Here is an 18,255-nt window from a genome sequence, read left to right on the forward strand (position 1 = left end):
TTTTGAGCAGCTACAGGGGTAGTTAATTTAAATCAAGCGAGCACATACTAAAAAATCATCCTATCAGCACAAAAGTGATTGTTTTAACGGTAATCCAAGGTTTGCAGGGATTCTTGTATGAAAAAATACTTTTTTCAGTTAATTTGAAGGTATTTTTTTTTAATTTGACACTATTTTGACTAACAGAAGAATGAAATGTTGAAATCTGTGCAAGTTTTTGAGGAAAAAAGCTTTTTCCAATAAATGTTAATTAACCACCAAAGTGTCATAAAATCACGTGTATCTCCAAAAGGCATGGGATGAATTTCAGTGACCTTTTCCTGGCAACCAGGTTCATCTAGAAGCGTCTTTTATATCTCATTACCAATTTTTGTTTACATTTGAGTGTCATGCTTGGCAAAAATTCTTGTTGAGATAGGAATAATTTTGTTGTCCAATCACAGCCGACTTGTAAAACCAGTGCAATGAACCAATCAGAATTCAAAGCAAATGCATGCAATCGGTGCCAAGTGCGGGAAACGCATGCAATTGAGTAATGATTGGTTTTGGTTGAAAAAGTGGCGCAGTGTTGTCAACCAATCACAGAGCCTTATGGTAATGCAAAACCAAAAAGCCAACGTGCAATTACTTTCAACACTCAATTGAAAACCACTTTAATGAGGCTTAAGTTAATCTTGCCTTCTATTTGTTAGCTTTTCACCCAGTTTAATTTAAAAAGCATACAGTCAGATTAAATGTGATTTGGACCCTGTTTTTTTTTTTTTCAGATCCTGACACAATGGACAATAATGTGGCCGCCGCTCACATCTGCCATTTGGAAAAGCTTATTGGCACAGGCACCAATCTCACAACTCGTTGGTACTTTGACAGCAAAAGTGCACACTGCTATCCATTCCTGTATAGTGGAGTTGGTGGAAATGAAAACAATTTTGACAGCAAATTGTTGTGTTTGAGAAAGTGCTCCCATGCCGGTGAGTGACGTCATGCCACTTCAGTTCTTATGCTGCCATGAATACTATTTTATGATTGCTTACCATGTACACCATTTTTATTTTATGCCACCTCCATGAACTGCTAGTTTGGCTTCTTAGTCACTCTTCTCTGACCAGTTTGATAGCATACAATGCTTTAGGGACAGGTCATTGAATTTATGAAAAGGGATTTGGGGTGGGGTTATCTTGAAGCTTATAATAATGTCTGGTGAGGTCCTTCATTCTCCTTCAGCCTCGAATCGGATCGAAACACACCAATCACTTTTTACAACTTCTTCACAGCCAATAACATCACAGCTTAACTGACAAATGACCAAAGAATATAACATCTCTATTGGTCAACAACCAGAGACATTTTGCCATCTGCTGATGTTCCACAATTTACTTGACTCTGAAGATGACTTCCACCCAAGTTGTCGAAATGTCAGACATATGTTACCTCTAACAGTCCTTCTCCGGACTACACCGTAATAATACCTACTTATTATGAGTCCTGGGTTCAAACTATTTACAGTATACTGGTAACAGGACCAGTAGGCAGAAAGAGCCATGTCGAAAGGGAAAATCAGAAGCAATTGACATTCAAATGATATTGATTTATAGGTACCAAAATTGCTGGTGGCTGAACTTTTTGGGAGGGCTGAATTTTAAGTGTTTTAGTTAACTCTGGAACAAATTGGATGTAAATTTAATTTACATTTTGTGCATGATTAATAACTTCAATCTTTTTTAGCTGGCGATATTTGCAGTCTGCCTAAGCGTCCTGGCCTTTGTATGGGGTATTTTCCTCGATGGTTTTATAACACCCAAAAAGGAAAATGCAAGTCTTTCATCTTTGGTGGCTGCAATGAGAATGCAAACAACTTTAAGACAAAAGAGGACTGTGAGGAGACTTGCTCAGGTACGAACAGCACCTTGTTACCAGTATGACCACTCTCTCTCTCCCCCCCCCCCCCCCCTCCCCCACTGAAGCCCTAAATGTAGGCTTGATGACATGGTTCTGCTGGGACCGCGGAACAAAGAGAACAGATTTCTAGACGTCTCCAGATTTTTGTACTCCGTGGGTTGACAGGTATGCTTTCTTGTAAGTTCCCTAAAGAGTGTTGCAGGTGGTAATCAAATCCAATCTTCCATTTAAAGTATCATCTTCACTCCAGTTGAAGCTCATTAATTTTTAAACATTATTTTCTGTAAACTTTGCTCCAAGTAAGATTACCATATACCTTTTGAAGTCTCTCATGTTTAAGTGATGTAGCACAAGTCTGGTTTAAACTGAGGATATTATTGTTGTTGGTTAAAATGAATCCCAGGCTAAAATGATTTCAACCTAGGTTGATTTGTATTTTCCTTTGTTTCAGATGTAAATTACCCAACCTTAAACAAAGGAAAATGCAAACCAACCTAGGTTGAAATCATTTTAACCTGGATTCATTTTAACCTACAAAATATACATGTATTAACCCCTTCATCAAATTAATGCTTATAGAGCTGACTATCCAACTATACCAAGAATTTTGAAATAAAATGAGTTGTCGAAGTTTTAGTGCTGTTTTCTCAAATCAATTTTTTTCACTTGAAGGGGACGTTTTAAAGAGCTAAAACTCAAAGGGAATTTGTTTGTTTGCCTTGAGATTTGGACAGTGCCTAGTTTAACATACAAAAAAGTGTCTGCAAATTTTTTCTTTTGAAATATTTTTTTCTCAGAGAGCGCAATTTTTGTACGATCAGTCCACATTTTTTTAAATCCTATTTTGAAAATGTTCTGTAACTTTTCACTGCAATTGAATATGGCAAAACACAGACATGTTTTTTAAGCTTTCAAAAGGTGATTTGGATGCTTGCATTCAGAAGTAGTGAAAAATTCAACAAATCATTTTATTTCAAAATTCTTGGTTTGATAGCCAGCTATTTAAACTTCTTTGAAATGAAGGTTTAGGTATCTACAGTATAAACTGGACAAGCTACATCGCATGGACACAAGACACCTCTAAAGATATATGGTAACCTTAAATGAATGTTTACTAAAACCTAGCTGTTACTATTTCTGTTCATTCCTTCTAGTACGTGTATTAAACATGTAAATCTACACTAGAACATGTATGTTTATCTTTTCACTGACAAATTGTTCATTTCCTGTCAGCTGAACATATTTGTGGGTTAACCCCCAAACCTGGACCCTGCAAGGCATATCTACCACGGTATTTTTACAACCAGACTTCAGGACAGTGTAATAAGTTTATTTATGGTGGCTGCCAGGGAAACAGCAACAGATTCCCTACTCTGGAATTGTGCCAGGAAAAGTGCCAAAAAGGTGAGAAGGCACACATGAAAGGTACCACACATGGTACTGTCTGCATCATAATCTATGGTAGCTTATATATATGATTGTAAAAGAGCTGCTCAAAATTCTTTCATCATATGGAAACAAGTTACACCGTGTGCAAGATATTGTGTGAAGTTGAAGATAATAACAGACAATCACAGTTAATAAAACTCTATTCTACTCCAAGCAAACATTTTAAATAATTATCAGCCAGCCTCGCCAAATATATAAGTGGCATGGAAATTGCAGCATATCTTGTCCCTGTTTGTAGCTTGGTTTATATCTGTCCTCAGCAGTTGTTAGACATAGTTGTCTCAAAGTAGAGATAGGATTGTGAGCAACATGGATGTGTAGAGTCTGTGTCTTACAGTCAATCCACATCACGTGCGACCAGTATTTTCGAGAATGAAATGAACATTCAAATTTCTCTTTGTAATGTCCGACATGTGAATGGAATGTTAAACTTTTCTCTGGAAATCCTTCCAAAAAAGACGCATTAACTGACTAAAAGATTCAAAATACTTGGGAAACAATTGTTATTCTTGAAATACTTAATGCTGTAATATAAAGAAAAATTGAAAGCTTTATACCATTAATAAACTAGGGAAATTTCTATGGGAACTCTGAAATCTCATTGGAGATGTTCAAAGCTGACATCTAAATTTCAAAACTCCGTTTAAACTTCAAAAATACCAGTCATGCGTGACATGGATTGACTGTAATAATCATGACAAACTTGAGTCCTGGATAAAATAAAATTGCCAAAGGTCTCCAGAATAGAGGGGTGATAATTCTGTGTGAGCTTTCAACCAGTGCTGGTTTAGACATAATGTTTACAGTGTACTACCAAAATGTTGCTTTATGCCAAAATGTGGATAGGTTGGACAATGGGAAATGCTAACTAATAATAAAAGGACAAACATATGAGTATAGATACATACATGTAAGTGAAGAAGTAATATAATTATAAAACAAATAAATTATTGCCTTCATCACTGATGAGTGATAAAAATCTGTGAGTCAGCGAGCCATGCGAGCCAAGGTGTGAGCCATGCGAGCCGTGAGAGCCATGCGAGTCACGCGAGTCATGCGAGGCACAGTATAAATGTTAAGAATTTTTATTTGTTGTATTTACATTCACATAAGAACAAGAACAAGAGCATCGGAACAAGATGAATAACATCGTAATATTTAATTCTTACAGTGGGACAACGCAAACCATCATATTTCAGTTTTTTGTTAATTGACACGTCAGGACTGATTGTCAGAGTCATTCCAATCTTGTAAGGTATGATAAATGAGTACTCAAAGATGAGCGAAGTCAATATTGTCGCACTAAATTCAATTTGAAAAGAAGCAGCGTAACAGAAGCATTTGCCGTCAGCTGGTGGGTCGAATGCTATCTTGAAACCAGCCTCTGCCACTCTAGTGGCGAGTTTTGAAGAAAGACTTGTCTAAGGGAAAGGACAACCACATGCAGCAATCAGCCAACCGACAGAGTTCTGACAACTCTGATTCTCGACCAAAGACCAAACCTGTTAAAATGGCGTGATTTACTCACCATTCTTGACGCCAACACACGGAGATCGAAGTGCTGTTCTTTTCTTTTCTTTTTTTTCTTTTTTTTTTTTTTCCTTGAATGAAGTTCCACGTGAATATCAATGAATGACATGTTGTCAATAGATACCTATTCGAGTAGCGGTGCAGCCGTATGTTTTTCTCGGATTTCTTTCTGAAGTCTTGAACCTTAATAAATTTTTGCGTATTTTTATTTTTTTTGCGCATCTTGGGCGATTTTGAATAGGCAAAATTCTCTCCAAAATTATAACAAAAACGAAAAAAAAAAAAAAAAAAACAAAGAAAAAAATTCGTCCAAAATTTTTTCACGCGAATGTAAATAAAACAAATAAAAATTCTTAACATTTGCACTGTGGCTCGCATGACTCGCATGACTCGCATGACTCGCGTGACTCGCACGGTGGCTCGCATGGCTCGCTGGCTCGCAGATTTCGCAGACCCATCACTGATTGTGTTATTTTCCTTCACCTTTTAGCTGTTTCTAGCCAAGCCGTCAAAGGTATGCTGGATTATGTCAAAAGATTTTCTTGATCTTCTTGTTTAAATTCAAAGAATTATTTGTTTGCAATGTAGGCCACACACAAACAATCTACATCAAATCTGAGCAAACTAGAAAAACAAATCTAAACTTCATGCTCCTGGCCTTAATTTTTTGTGCAGAAGTGAACAATTAATAAGCCAACGAGAGAGTGACAGCTCCAGCAGGCCAATCAGTGGCTCACAGCAGTTCTATGCATGTTTAATGAGTATAAATAAAAACTAGCTGCATAAACAAGTAACAAAATCATAGGGATAACAATCATGTGGTTCTGGAGAAGTTGGTGCATGCGGCACTTTACACCGACAATATCTTCTGGTAAGCTAGCTTTTCTGACGGCAGTATGGATAAAGTTTCTGTCCAGGGAGTTTTGTGTTGGTGACTGGAATGGATAGAGCATGGAGGGGCATGGAAATGCTGATACATATGACCCAGCATCACATGCATATATTCCTGGGCCATGGGAGAGCATGGCACAGAGGTTTGCAGGGCAGTGAACTATGTGCATTCTGTACAGAACTGTGACTGCACCTTTAATTTATGTAATGAACAATAATAACTTATTTTTATTATTTTCATATTATTTTATTATTTTATTATAAAATAATAAATTATTTTAATAGCAATAATAAATTATTGCTATTAATAATTATTTTGGTCCTTTTAACAACTTGAGGGGCTTATTGTTTTAGGTCTCACAGAGGGGCTGGGTGGGGGGGGAAGGGGGTGTGGGGTGCTTATCTCTGAGAGGGAGGGGGCTAAATAGGAAATACAATATTCACTGAAATTGAAGCTGATTCCACTGCAATGAATAATTTTTGTAGCAATGTACCAAAGCAGTAGATAGCCAGCCCCAGTCAGATACATTATTTTTGATAACCTGGTGAAAAAATGTGGGTGTATACTCCAAGACAAATACTATAAGGAGTGCATGCTCTTTGTAGCTTGAGTTGCCAATCAGAGCACATAAAAAGCACTTCCCACAAACGCTTCCCACTTGCCACAATGAAAAATAACTTGTTATTGTTTTGTCCATTGTCTAGTGAAGCCTGGTCGTTGTCCATGGCAAAGGAGTCCCCCTATATTTTGTATTACATCACGAGACACTTGCCAATCAGATGATGAATGTGAGGATGATCAGAAGTGCTGTCAGTTTGGCTGTGGGAAAGCATGTGCTCTGCCAGTCAGTGAAAACAAGCCAGGCAAATGCCCCAGAGTGTCGCAAAATACAAACATTTGTAACAAGAGAGGAGACATGTGCAACAAGGATGTTGACTGCCCTGGAACTCGAAAGTGTTGTTTCAATGGCTGCCAAAGAGACTGCAGTGTACCAGAGGCGAGTCAAAGCATAAAACCTGGGGTTTGTCCAGGGTTGAATGCTATAAATCCTCAGCTCTGTAAAACCACCAAAAATGAATGTAAGGAGGATGGTGATTGCTTTGGTCATCTCAAGTGTTGCTTTAATGGGTGCTATAATGAGTGTCAGAAGAGACCGAGACCAAGCCCAAAACCAGGCATGTGTCCGCTTGCTGACTATATTCCACCTGAGAACTGTTCAGATACAGCAGACAAATGTACTCATGATACGCAGTGTCCAGGTAGAGATAAGTGCTGTGCGACGGGCTGTCTTCAAGAGTGCATTACCCCACCAGCTGAAAAGAAGCCTGGTCTGTGTCCTATTGTGGATTATATTCCACCTAATCTGTGTGATGTACATGAAGACGAGTGTGAGGAAGATGTGGATTGTAAAGGCAGAGACAAGTGTTGTGCTACAGGCTGTATTCAAGAATGCATCACTCCACCCATTGTAGTTAAACCTGGTCAGTGTCCAGCAGCAGATTTTATCCCTCGTGAATTGTGTGAAGTTACTGAAGATGAATGCGAAAATGATAATGACTGTGAAGGTAAAGACAAGTGCTGTGCTACAGGCTGTATAAATGAATGTGTGACCCCGCCTCAAGTTTACATTGTTCCAAAAGATGGTCAGTGCCCAAAGCCATGGAAGGGTCTTAATGGCATATGTGATCGCCGTGGAGACATGTGCAGTGATGACTCAAGTTGCAATGGAACTGCTAAGTGCTGTTTTAATGGTTGTCAAAACGATTGCATTGATCCTGCACCAGTGACTAAAGTAGGGTTGTGTCCAAAACCATGGAAGGGACAAGATGGAATTTGTGATCGTCGTGGAGACATGTGCAGTGTGGACATTGATTGTGAAAAGTCAGAGAAGTGTTGCTTCAATGGTTGCCAGCGTGATTGTGTGAAGCCCAGCACAAGCAAGTTTTCAGAAAGGCCTGGACAGTGTCCTAATCCATGGAAAGAACAACCTTGTAACAAAAGAGGAGATATGTGCGAGACAGATGATGACTGTCAGTTTTCTGGGGCCAAGTGCTGTTTCAGTGGCTGTCAAAAAGATTGTGTCAGGCCAGGTTAGATTGGTTAGCGTGATAAATTGGTTCAAATTATATTTGTGTGCACTTACAGTTTCTTATTTAGTGGGCCCTCTAAGACTGTAACCTTGAATACAGCATAATCCTGTTTTGTCTTTCAGTGAATTTGACAAAATGCGAGGAGGAAACACTATCTGCTTTGGACAAGCTAGCAATGGACCCTCCAATGTTGGGTGTTTTTGTGCCAAAATGTAAACCAGACGGACAATATGAAGATCAACAATGTCATGAGCTGTACTGCTGGTGTGTGGACAAAGATGGTGTAAAGATCCCAGACACAACAGTGAGAGGTTCAGCAGTCTGCTTACCTCAAGGTAAGATGATGCCACTCTGGGCCGGTAAACAGTACTGCAAAATGACAGTCAGGCAAGTGTCCAACCAAGAATGGTCCAGGTCTTTGGTCAGACAGTACAGGGCCTGGTTGTTCAAAAGCCGATTAATTTATCCACAATTAAAAGTTAACTGAAGTTTCCATATTGCTTGTTAAAAATGTTTTTAAATGCTTATCTTAAACTAATGGTACCGGTAAATTAAATAGCGTAATTCAGATCTAAAGGACCAAAATCTCTTTGAAGTATCCTCATTGATTAGTGATTAGCAGGACCTGCATTAATAGCAGTTTTCTTTAGAACTGATGCAGTTATCCTGGATAAATATCTTCTTCTTCTTCTTCTTCTTCTTCTTCTTCTTCTTCTTCTTCTTCTTCTTCTTCTTCTTCTTCTTCTTATCATTATCATTATCAGTATCAGTATCAGTATCAGTATCAGTATCATTATCAGTATCATTATCATTATCATTATCATTATCATTATCATTATCATTATCATCACCATCATCATCATTATCATTATCATTATCATTATCATTATCATCATCATCATCATCATCATCATCATCATCATTATCATTATCATTATCATTATCGTTATCATTATCATTAAACTGTTCCACTTATCCAGGATTAGCTTAATTAATCTGGCTTTGAACAACTGGGCCCAGTATGTTTGGACAATAATGCTAGTACTTAATAACCGTTACTTTGTAAACAAGCAGAAAAAATATCATTTGAAAATGGTTTGTCTGGTTATTAACATTTTAAAAATGGTAACATTTTATCTTCTCCCATAATGGAAAGTTGGATCAGATGCAAGCCACTCATTTCCAACCTCACTTTTGCTCCAAGCTGCTCATTTCAATCTTTCCTTGGCCACAACTGTCATAATGACAATAGTCCAATTCAGATGTAATGCATTGCATTTCTTGTAGTTCCTTTTCCATTGCCCAAGGTACCCTAAAAAAGTAAAATCCTGTTACCAGTAACCTGTCCCATCTGGTGTCCAGGAAAGATAAGTGCCATGCATTTCCAGATCTTAAGCTAGTGTTCAGAGAATAAAACCAATCAACCTTTGATTCATTATTAGTATTTAATTGATTTTTTTAATTAAGCAGCTGTCGCATATAGAACACTTTTTGCCCATTCTTGTTGATGTCTATTTTTCTAAGTGTATTTTTTTGTCTTGGTCGTGAACTTACCCCAGATCCTGGTCAAAGCATCAACAAGCTGATCCGGTGGTTGAGAGTTCAAGTCCAGCCATTTGGCAGAGAGGAAATTTCTTTCTTTTTTCTTTTTCATCTTGGAAAGCCAAGCACTTCAAAGACCCCAAACTAGTAAAAAAAAAAATAAAAAATAACATAAAATGTAAAAATATTTTGAAAAGGGTTTTTGCTCAGCAAAAAATTTCAAAGGTGCATGGAACGTCATTAACTATGCCTGATGCAAGTGATTTGGGGTAAAAGTGAAAAATTCCTTTTGACATTTTGGACGCAGATCTGATTTTGGAATCTTTAAAACATTATGGCGATGCCAAAAAACGTGTAACCACCGGCATTTCAGCTACATGTATAAGGGCTGAGTACTTGGGACAATCAGCAACATTCTGAAGTTTATTTTCACATTAATTTTAGGACTGTCTTTTGTTTATAATTCAACATCAGGCTCATGTTATCTGATGGTGAGATTGGGATGCTTCTGATCAGGTACTTTCATTCCTGCACAAAAATGGAGCCTTTTCTAGGAGGAAAGGAGGGGGGGGGGGGGGGGGAGGGATCCCAGGTTAGGGACTATGTTCCCAAAGTATTCAATTTTGCTCAATTGGGTGTAGAGTGGGGCAAGAGTGTGGCTTCTTGATAAGCCTGCATGTCTTTTCTTAAAAGAAAAATTCTTGTTGTTAATTGATGAGCGTGTAGCTCAGTCCTAGGTTAAAAAAAAGTAAAGTATGATTGAAAGACCATCAACAAGTTTTAATTTGTATACTGTCAGCAAAACCAGGCAAATGTCCAAAACCATGGAAAGGCCAAGAAGGATTCTGTGATTACCGGGGTGATATGTGTCTTCTGGATTCGGATTGTGGTGGAGGTGAAAGATGTTGTTTCAATGGATGCCAAAATGACTGTGTGTCACCAGGTATGGATAAATGTAAAGCTAAGACTTCTCTTCAATTAAGCACCCCTTCTCCTAGCTATCTTGATTCCCCTCCTCAAATATTTAATTCTAAGAGGGCCATTAAGTTTAGTAGTCATGCTATTAAGTCCCATACACCCTTGTTAAAGATATTACTTACTTGTTTACTAACACCAACCCTTAACAAATTTGGTATTCTGGATATTAGCTACAATTTTTCTTTTTTTGTGTGTGTGTGTGTGTGTGTGGGGGGGGGGGGGGACTTAAGAACAAACAGCTCAGAAGGAAAGTAGTAAAACTCAGGGGCGATCAATGGGTTATTGTTTGCCCTGTAATTTGTCCTACTAGGGTTAATCATTAACCCTTAATAAAGCCTTTAAATACAACATATCACACAACTGCCTCACTGTTTCATTGAATTCTGGGAACCGGACAAATTGACCACCTGTGAACACTGCTTTGCTTGGCTGCCCTTAACTTCTTTTCCATGACAAAGCATATCAAAATTAATTATCCCATCTAGGTGCACTTACCTTTTGTCCACCTGTTCAAAGTCTTAATGAGAAACCCCTGATATCCATGTGTATATATAATTTTGTATGTTTTTTCTTTTAAGTGTTACTAGTCAGAGAGTTTGCTTAAAAGTTAGTACAAGTCATATTGTTTTGATGAGCATTTGCTAAGAGCTGTCAATCTGTTTCTGGAGCACACAGTAATACTCTTACAGTACACTGTTGTATGCTTATTAAATAGTTTATTCTCATGACAGTTGCATGTTCAAACAAGTATAATGATTTATGATAAGGAGAAATGAAATTAGGTGCTTGTCTAATGTTATTTAAGGGCTTTAAGGGTTAATTGCTGACTGCAGTTACAGTGACAATCTAACCACTTACTGTTTGATTATTTCAGTGGGTATAAAACTTTGCAAGAAACAAAAGGATTCACAGAAAACGTCTGACCAACCTCCTTTAATCGGTGCATTCAGTCCCAGCTGTAAATTGACTGGAGACTATGAGGAGATCCAGTGTCATGGCTCAACAGGGTTTTGTTGGTGTGTAGACGAGTTTGGCAATGAATTGCCAGGCACACGCATCAGAGGCGTACTGAATTGTACTGCAGGAGGTAGGTTTTAACAATATTGGTTGGTGCGGTTGTATGAGTGGGCTTGCTTCCCACTAATGTTCTATGTTCAAAGCATGGCTTGTGTGTCAGACAGTATTAAAAATAAATTTTGATCATTTTCTGAAATACTTCATGTTTTCATGCAGTTAAACAGCCATGTGGTAAAACCTTAATTACCAATGTGTGATTTTTGTTTGTGTTAGGAAGTCTAAAAGGCAGACTTCTCTGTAATGGAGCACAGACTGCCTTGCGAAAATGTTGTGCTCACAAGATTTGATGTGCTAGTCTGCCAAAATAATATAAATTTTGTATTATTTTGGATATCCAGCAGTGCCACACTCAAGAATAAACCGTTCTCTTCACATTGCGGAAGTGTTGGATGTTTAATATTATTACAGTGATTTTCTCTTTTGGTTCTGGTTTGAGTAACTCTGCCCTTGCTATTTTCTTGTATGTTTTCAGCTATTTGGTGTTTTTCCCTTGGTGATAAAAAGCAGTCTTGATTGTTGTGCAGTTAGAGTAGTTAAAGCATTGTTATATTTATATCATAAAACTCATTTTTACCCTGTTCATCAGAACATACATCAGGAGCTGGAAAGGAAGGAACTTGCCCCAAACCTTGGAAGGGAATGACAGGTTTTTGTGACAAAATGGGTGATGGATGTGGAATAGACTATCACTGTGCAGAAAATGAGAAATGCTGCTTCAGTGGTTGCCAGCGAATGTGTGTGAACACAACAGAAGCTCATGAGAAAGGAGGGACCAAGCCAGGACAGTGCCCAAAACCATGGTTAGATCAGGAAGGTTTATGCAACCGCCGTGGTGATATGTGTCAGCAAGATGTTGACTGCAGGGGAAGTCAGATTTGCTGTTTCAATGGCTGCCAAAATGACTGTGTCAGCCCTGGTGAGTTAAATTTTGTGAAGGCTTGTTGTATATTTTGTTGACTTAGTGATGCAAATGCTGTATGTGAGTATGCGAGGAGTATGCAAAGTGAGGGGTATGCAAGCAGATTCATCTCCTGTCACAAGGAGGAACCATGGCAACCCTGTCACCACCTGCCACCCCAGTGCCTGTGGCACTGAATCACTAATCAGTGGAAAAGAAGCACAGACTTACCTGAACATGACAGCAGATTTTAGCCAAGCAGGAGGGAGAGATCTATGAGGACCAATGATCCACAACTTACAATAGTAATTATTAGCACAACAACAGCGAGCAATGATCCATAACAATAAGATTAAAATTAGCAAGCAAACTGATCATAGCCGTTGAAGGCCAGGGCTGGGTATGTCCTTGCTGAAGCTGAGGGGACCCCCTCTTGGGTTTATTGGAGAATACTGCTTGCCTTTTCACCTTTGCTTAATTTTATTAGCTTCAATAATAAAACTCATAACCAATAAGTTCAACTTTTTTTTTTGGGGGGGGGGGGGGGGAGGAGGGAAGAGAGTTGGTGCTGAATTGGAGGAGGCTTCCATGGCAACCTTGGCACGGGGGGCTCCCAAGGTGCCTGGAGTAACAGAGGATCCCGGAGGCAGAGGGGATTTGGACCTAACCTAACAGGGGATGCTAAAGAACCCTCAATGCTATTTAAAAAGAGTAGAGGATGTAGTCACCAGTTTGTGGTATGGCTTTTCCATATTTCCTGAGTGGAGGAAATGAAGTGACTTTGAAAGGGAGATTTGGGTGGTACAGTTTACATGGATGAAATATCCTGCTTTTTCTTATGTCAATGTGCTATCAAGTAGCATGGTTTAAGAATCATTTACAGTTGAGTGATCTTTACATGTAAGGGTTTAAGGAATCCGTCTTTGGCAATTTCTTGGGTTGAAACCATTGTGACACATGAAACAGAAGATTCCAAAGAAACCCAAAATACAATAGACTACTTTGACAAAGGTTTTTGCAGCATAAGGAAGTGACTCCGTATTTGTGATAACTCTGATTATCTTGAATACCTTTTCTCTATATATTAGGTTTGTCCAGCTGTCAGAAGAGATATGAGGAGTCATTTCTCTTCCCTCCCATTGGCCGCTTTGTTCCAAGGTGCAAGAAAGATGGTAGATTTCATGAAATGCAGTGTCACCCATCCACTGGCCATTGTTGGTGTGTTGACAGTTTTGGCACAGAATTGCTTGGAACAAGGACTAGAGGACAACCTAACTGTACTGTTCCAGGTAAAAGATGAAAAAATCAGAGATTCCAATCTCTTTTGTTTTGTTTTGTCATATGTTAATTATAATACAGATTTATGAAACACAGATTTAGCAAAGGAAGATGAAATAGTGACGAAACCTAAAAGTAACCACAAGGCTTATGAAGAGGATGTTCCATGCTAAATGTTGAAATCAACTTTAGCAGGATGTCCCTTCTTGGATGTTAAATGATTTATATTGGTAATCATAAAAGTATCAAAAGGAATAATAAACATTGCTCATTACAGATCCATGTTTGCCCACCACCTGTCCTTACTATGGAAAATGTGTCCCCAGCAAAGACCGGAAATCAGTGGAATGCAAATGCAACATTGCTTGTCCCCTGAATTATGATCCTGTGTGTGGAACAGATGGGAACACATATGCGAATGAGTGTGTGATGAAAAGTACAGCATGCTTGAAAAAGAAGAACATTGCTGTAGAGTACATAGGAGAATGTGAAGAAGGTGAGAATGAAGCATGACCAACTGGTTTAACTGGTTTGACAACACCAACTGGTTTACGACCAACTGGCTTAACTGGTTTGACAGCAAGGTCATGTCCTAAGAAAAGTGAAACATTCATCTTGTCATGGCTATGGGACAGAATAAAATCTGCATTCCTGATGGGAATAGTATCCTTGACCTTCAGTAAATGAGTGAGTGGGATGATTGGAACTTGTAGCAACTGAGCTACAGTGCTGGGAGACTCCTGGTGAACTAGACCATTTACTAGATTCATATGAGTGACCCATCCAGCACGATTCTAGGATTAGCAGTGTCTTAAGCACCTGGTGTGGGTAGGAAGATGAGAAATTGCAGGGAAAATATTAAAATTCAGCCTAAAACTGGCCTTGTTTTGTGTGCCAGTTAGAAAACTGTGCACACTCATGCCATTTTTACCCAGTTAACGCGCACCAAATAGCTGTATGGAGTCACCTTAATTTTTTTGGTGTCATTTTGAATAGCCAAATAATATTTTCGTGATGGAGATGTTAAAATAATGGTCCAATTTTTTTAACAATAATATTAAGCTTGCTTAATGATGGCTAGAATGGAAATAAATGTTAAATTTTATCAACAGTTGATAATTAAAGGTAATGTGTTGCCATAAAAAGATTAGTGTGCTGATGTTGCAGGTGTTAGCTGTTCATGATCAGAACAAATCAAAATATTAAATAAATGTATTGGAATTTTGAAAAATATATATATTCACAAAAAACAGATTATAGTTTGTTATTCCTTGGTGGAATCACTAGAGTAAAAGTTTTTTTTGTCAAATATTTGAGCAGTTTTCACCAAAATACAGGAAACTCTGTGAAATATTGCCCCTTTGAGGAGGATTCATGATGCATGACTTGATATTGATAAATCCTTTCTTTCAGTTGATCTTTGTACATCAGAGGAGTGCGGTTTTTATTCTGATTGTGATGTTGTCAATGGTAGTGCCACATGTGTCTGTCCTGGTTCAGGAAGCCGTCCAAGTTGTAGTAATGAAAAGAAACCCGTGTGTGGCTCTGATGGAGTTATTTATGATAGTGTTTGTCACTTGATGAATGCCTCCTGTCAACAACAGGTGTTGATCCGACCTGCAGTGCCAGGAATGTGTGGTAAGAAACAGAACATGCAGCCCTGTCGACTGTTTACACGAGAATTAGTATGGCATGATGTCTGAAGGAAGAATAGAACTGTGCTGAAGGGCAGCATGCTTTAAATAAATTTGCTTACTGTACAAGTACAGTAACATGACGGGTCTTTTATGCCAGAGAATTTTTAGTTTTAATTTTTGAGCTGGCAAGAACGCCATGACATTCTATCCAGTTGCCAGGTTTTTTAGTATAGCATTTTTAGAAAGGTGTCATTATTTTCGTCCCTTTTGAAAATATGAGCCTGAACCTTAATACCTTTAAAAGTCACATATTTAAATGATTAAAAACTAAACGATTGTAGACATTCAGTTTAGTGCACGTGTTGGGTCTTTTGATGGTCACTTAATCTTAAACAGCAGTTTGCTGATACAATTAATTATTGAAATTGATGTTGCATCACGACAGTGGAGATTATTTTCGGGGGAGGGGTTTGGTAAAATTACATTAAGCCTGTTAACTCTCATAGTGACCTGAATTATATTTCACCTTATGGCATCACTTCTTGTTCAAACAAACAGGGCAGGAGAAAAGAGGAAATGATCACCTCAAATAGAATGTCTTGATGTTTAAACAAATTGTTTCAGCAGCTATATCTAGCACTGTAAGAATGATGTTACATGGAGAACAGTGAGGCAAATATGTATGTTGATTCTGGGGCTTAAAGGGTTGATGGTATGGAATGCATATTTTTGCAGAAGTGTACTGGCAGTAGTGTTTGATCAAAGTAATGTCAATATTTGTTTTTGTTTTTCACTTTACAGAAGAGCAAGCTGACCCGTGTAGCAATGTTACCTGTAGCCATCCTTTACAGGAATGCAGAGTTAAGAGTGAAGGCAAGCCTGTTTGTGATTGTGAACACATTGTATGTACTCGTGAGTATGACCCAGTGTGTGGAGCTGATGGCCAAACTTACTCCACCAAGTGTATGATGGACCTCCTCACCTGTGAAGCAAACAAGATTGTCTCTGTGGACTATGAAGGGGAGTGCAGACAGGGTGATGGTAACTGTAAGTAAATTGCAACATAATTCTTCAACTCTTGCTCCCTAGAAAACCCCAAATCAATATTTACGATTAATGTCAAATAATTGTAGTCTGTAGACAGCAAACAAATTTATTCAAACAATTGAGATTAGTCTAATTTGACCCAGAATGCACAGACACCTTTGAAACAGGCTTGAGCTCTTTGGTGCCCCATGGGTAAACAAATTACATTTACAAATAAAATTATGTTTACGTTCAACATTTTAGTGATTTATTCAGAGGTTCATTTTGTGTGCATGTGTGTGTGTATGTGGGGGGGGGGGGGGGGGGGCTTGTATTGGTCGGAAGTTTGGTTTTCAAAATTGGTTAGACTTGGTGGTGAAGCTTGAAACACCACATTGCTTAAAATAAAATCGATCCCTAGCCTTCCATGCCAGGGTTATTAATCTTGTAGGGCTTATTGCAAGTGAGAATTGAGGGTTGGGATGTAGTACTGCTAGAGAGAATGGATCAACAGCTTTCATTTGAATGCATGATCACACTGCAGGATCCCTGTGTATGGCATAATTACCAAGTAGACCAATTGCCACGAAGTTTGAACAGGAGATGTTACGGCTAAAAGAACCTTGCAGTCACATGGATATTTCAGTTTCAACTTTAAGATGTTATGGCTTAAAGAACTTTGCAGTCATATGGATTTTCAGTTTCAACTTTAAGGAAAATTCCGCTATTCTCATCTCATACTTTTCTCATATAATCAGCATCTCAGGAGAGTTCTGTTTTGTAGATGTTATTTGAATGCAGGATGAACAGTTTCTAAAGTAACAACCACTGTACTGCAGAATAAAATTAGCATGACAAGAAAGTACTGCTCAGTAGGTTTCAGTTGAATGGTCACACTGCAAGACTTTTTACACTCCAGACTCAAACGTGAGAGGCACAACTCTTGATTCAAGTTGTACTACTTTTGGCAAGTGAGATGGTTAAGTCAGAGGGTTCAGTGAGAGAGTTACGTGAGAATTAAGTGAGTGAGAGAGTTAAGGGGTCATTAGACAGGTTTTACTGTAGTGTCCTCGAGAGTAGTATAAAAAAATTAATTATATAAACAACGATAAAACAATGTGCTAAAAAAAATGTAATTTAGTTGACACACAAAAGATTGAAAGATCAGTTTGATAAGGCTAGATACCAAAAGTGCATGTAACATACAAGGGTGAAGTGAGATCAATCATCTGAGTGATTTCTCTAAAATAGAAAAAACAAAATAAACAAAAGGTAACAACAATAGGCAAAATTGGTTTATGTATCCCTGCATGGCCAGCATCCTGCACATTTTTGCATTTGCTACAGGATCTAAAATATCCAACAATCTTCATGGGATGCAAGCTAAAGGTGACCTCCATTGGATATGAGCTCAGTAAAGAACATCTTAATATTTGTTTAAGTTTCAGTGTTTGAAGACCCATGTTCCAGCATCAACTGTAGCCATCCCCTTGCAATGTGTCAAGTTACAAACAAGACAGCAACTTGTTCCTGCCCTAATTTTGTTACAATGGAATACTACCCTGTATGTGGCTCTGATGGAGTAACATATCCAAACCCAGGCTCATTGGGAATAGCTGACTGTGAAAGTGGAGGTGCCATTACCAAGATCCATGATGGAGACTGTGAGTACATATTTGTATTTTATTTTCCATGTTTCTGTCCAAAATAGCCAATAATTAGAGGGTGTCCAATGAAGAGGGTGGGCAGCACAGTTGTGTAATGGTTAGTCTATTTAGACCCTGGAAAAACGTTTGGGGCCAGGCAGGGGTCAATGTGTTTTGTTCTCATGCACATCACTCTCTTGCAAGCCTCTCTCCATCTGGGGATGTAAACAGGTTAGGGAAACTTGACAAAATGTTTAGGTGGTAAAATTTTTGTGATGGAGTGACGTCCCATCGAGAGGGAGTAGAAATGCTC

The 18,255-nt window shown here is 38.4% G+C and overlaps 1 protein-coding gene across 4 annotated transcripts in view; it reads left to right on the forward strand.

The window, feature by feature from the left end:
• Positions 1–18,255, forward strand: part of LOC146480063 (uncharacterized) — a 56,411-nt gene that overhangs the window by 8,999 nt on the left and 29,157 nt on the right. For all 4 annotated transcript variants that reach the window (XM_085110134.1, XM_085110137.1, XM_085110136.1 and 1 more), the window contains exons 4-17: positions 768–971; positions 1,726–1,893; positions 3,133–3,303; positions 5,369–5,392; positions 6,475–7,860; positions 7,983–8,195; positions 10,202–10,345; positions 11,255–11,467; positions 12,044–12,373; positions 13,444–13,644; positions 13,911–14,129; positions 15,047–15,271; positions 16,072–16,317; positions 17,739–17,960. In XM_085110134.1, the coding sequence (XP_084966260.1) occupies positions 768–971; positions 1,726–1,893; positions 3,133–3,303; positions 5,369–5,392; positions 6,475–7,860; positions 7,983–8,195; positions 10,202–10,345; positions 11,255–11,467; positions 12,044–12,373; positions 13,444–13,644; positions 13,911–14,129; positions 15,047–15,271; positions 16,072–16,317; positions 17,739–17,960 (3,966 nt within the window). The remainder of the gene's footprint in view (positions 1–767; positions 972–1,725; positions 1,894–3,132; positions 3,304–5,368; positions 5,393–6,474; positions 7,861–7,982; positions 8,196–10,201; positions 10,346–11,254; positions 11,468–12,043; positions 12,374–13,443; positions 13,645–13,910; positions 14,130–15,046; positions 15,272–16,071; positions 16,318–17,738; positions 17,961–18,255) is intronic.

Source organism: Pavona decussata, unplaced genomic scaffold (genome assembly GCF_977016875.1).
Source record: "Pavona decussata unplaced genomic scaffold, jaPavDecu1.1 SCAFFOLD_56, whole genome shotgun sequence".
Classification (NCBI taxonomy): Eukaryota; Metazoa; Cnidaria; class Anthozoa; order Scleractinia; family Agariciidae; genus Pavona; species Pavona decussata.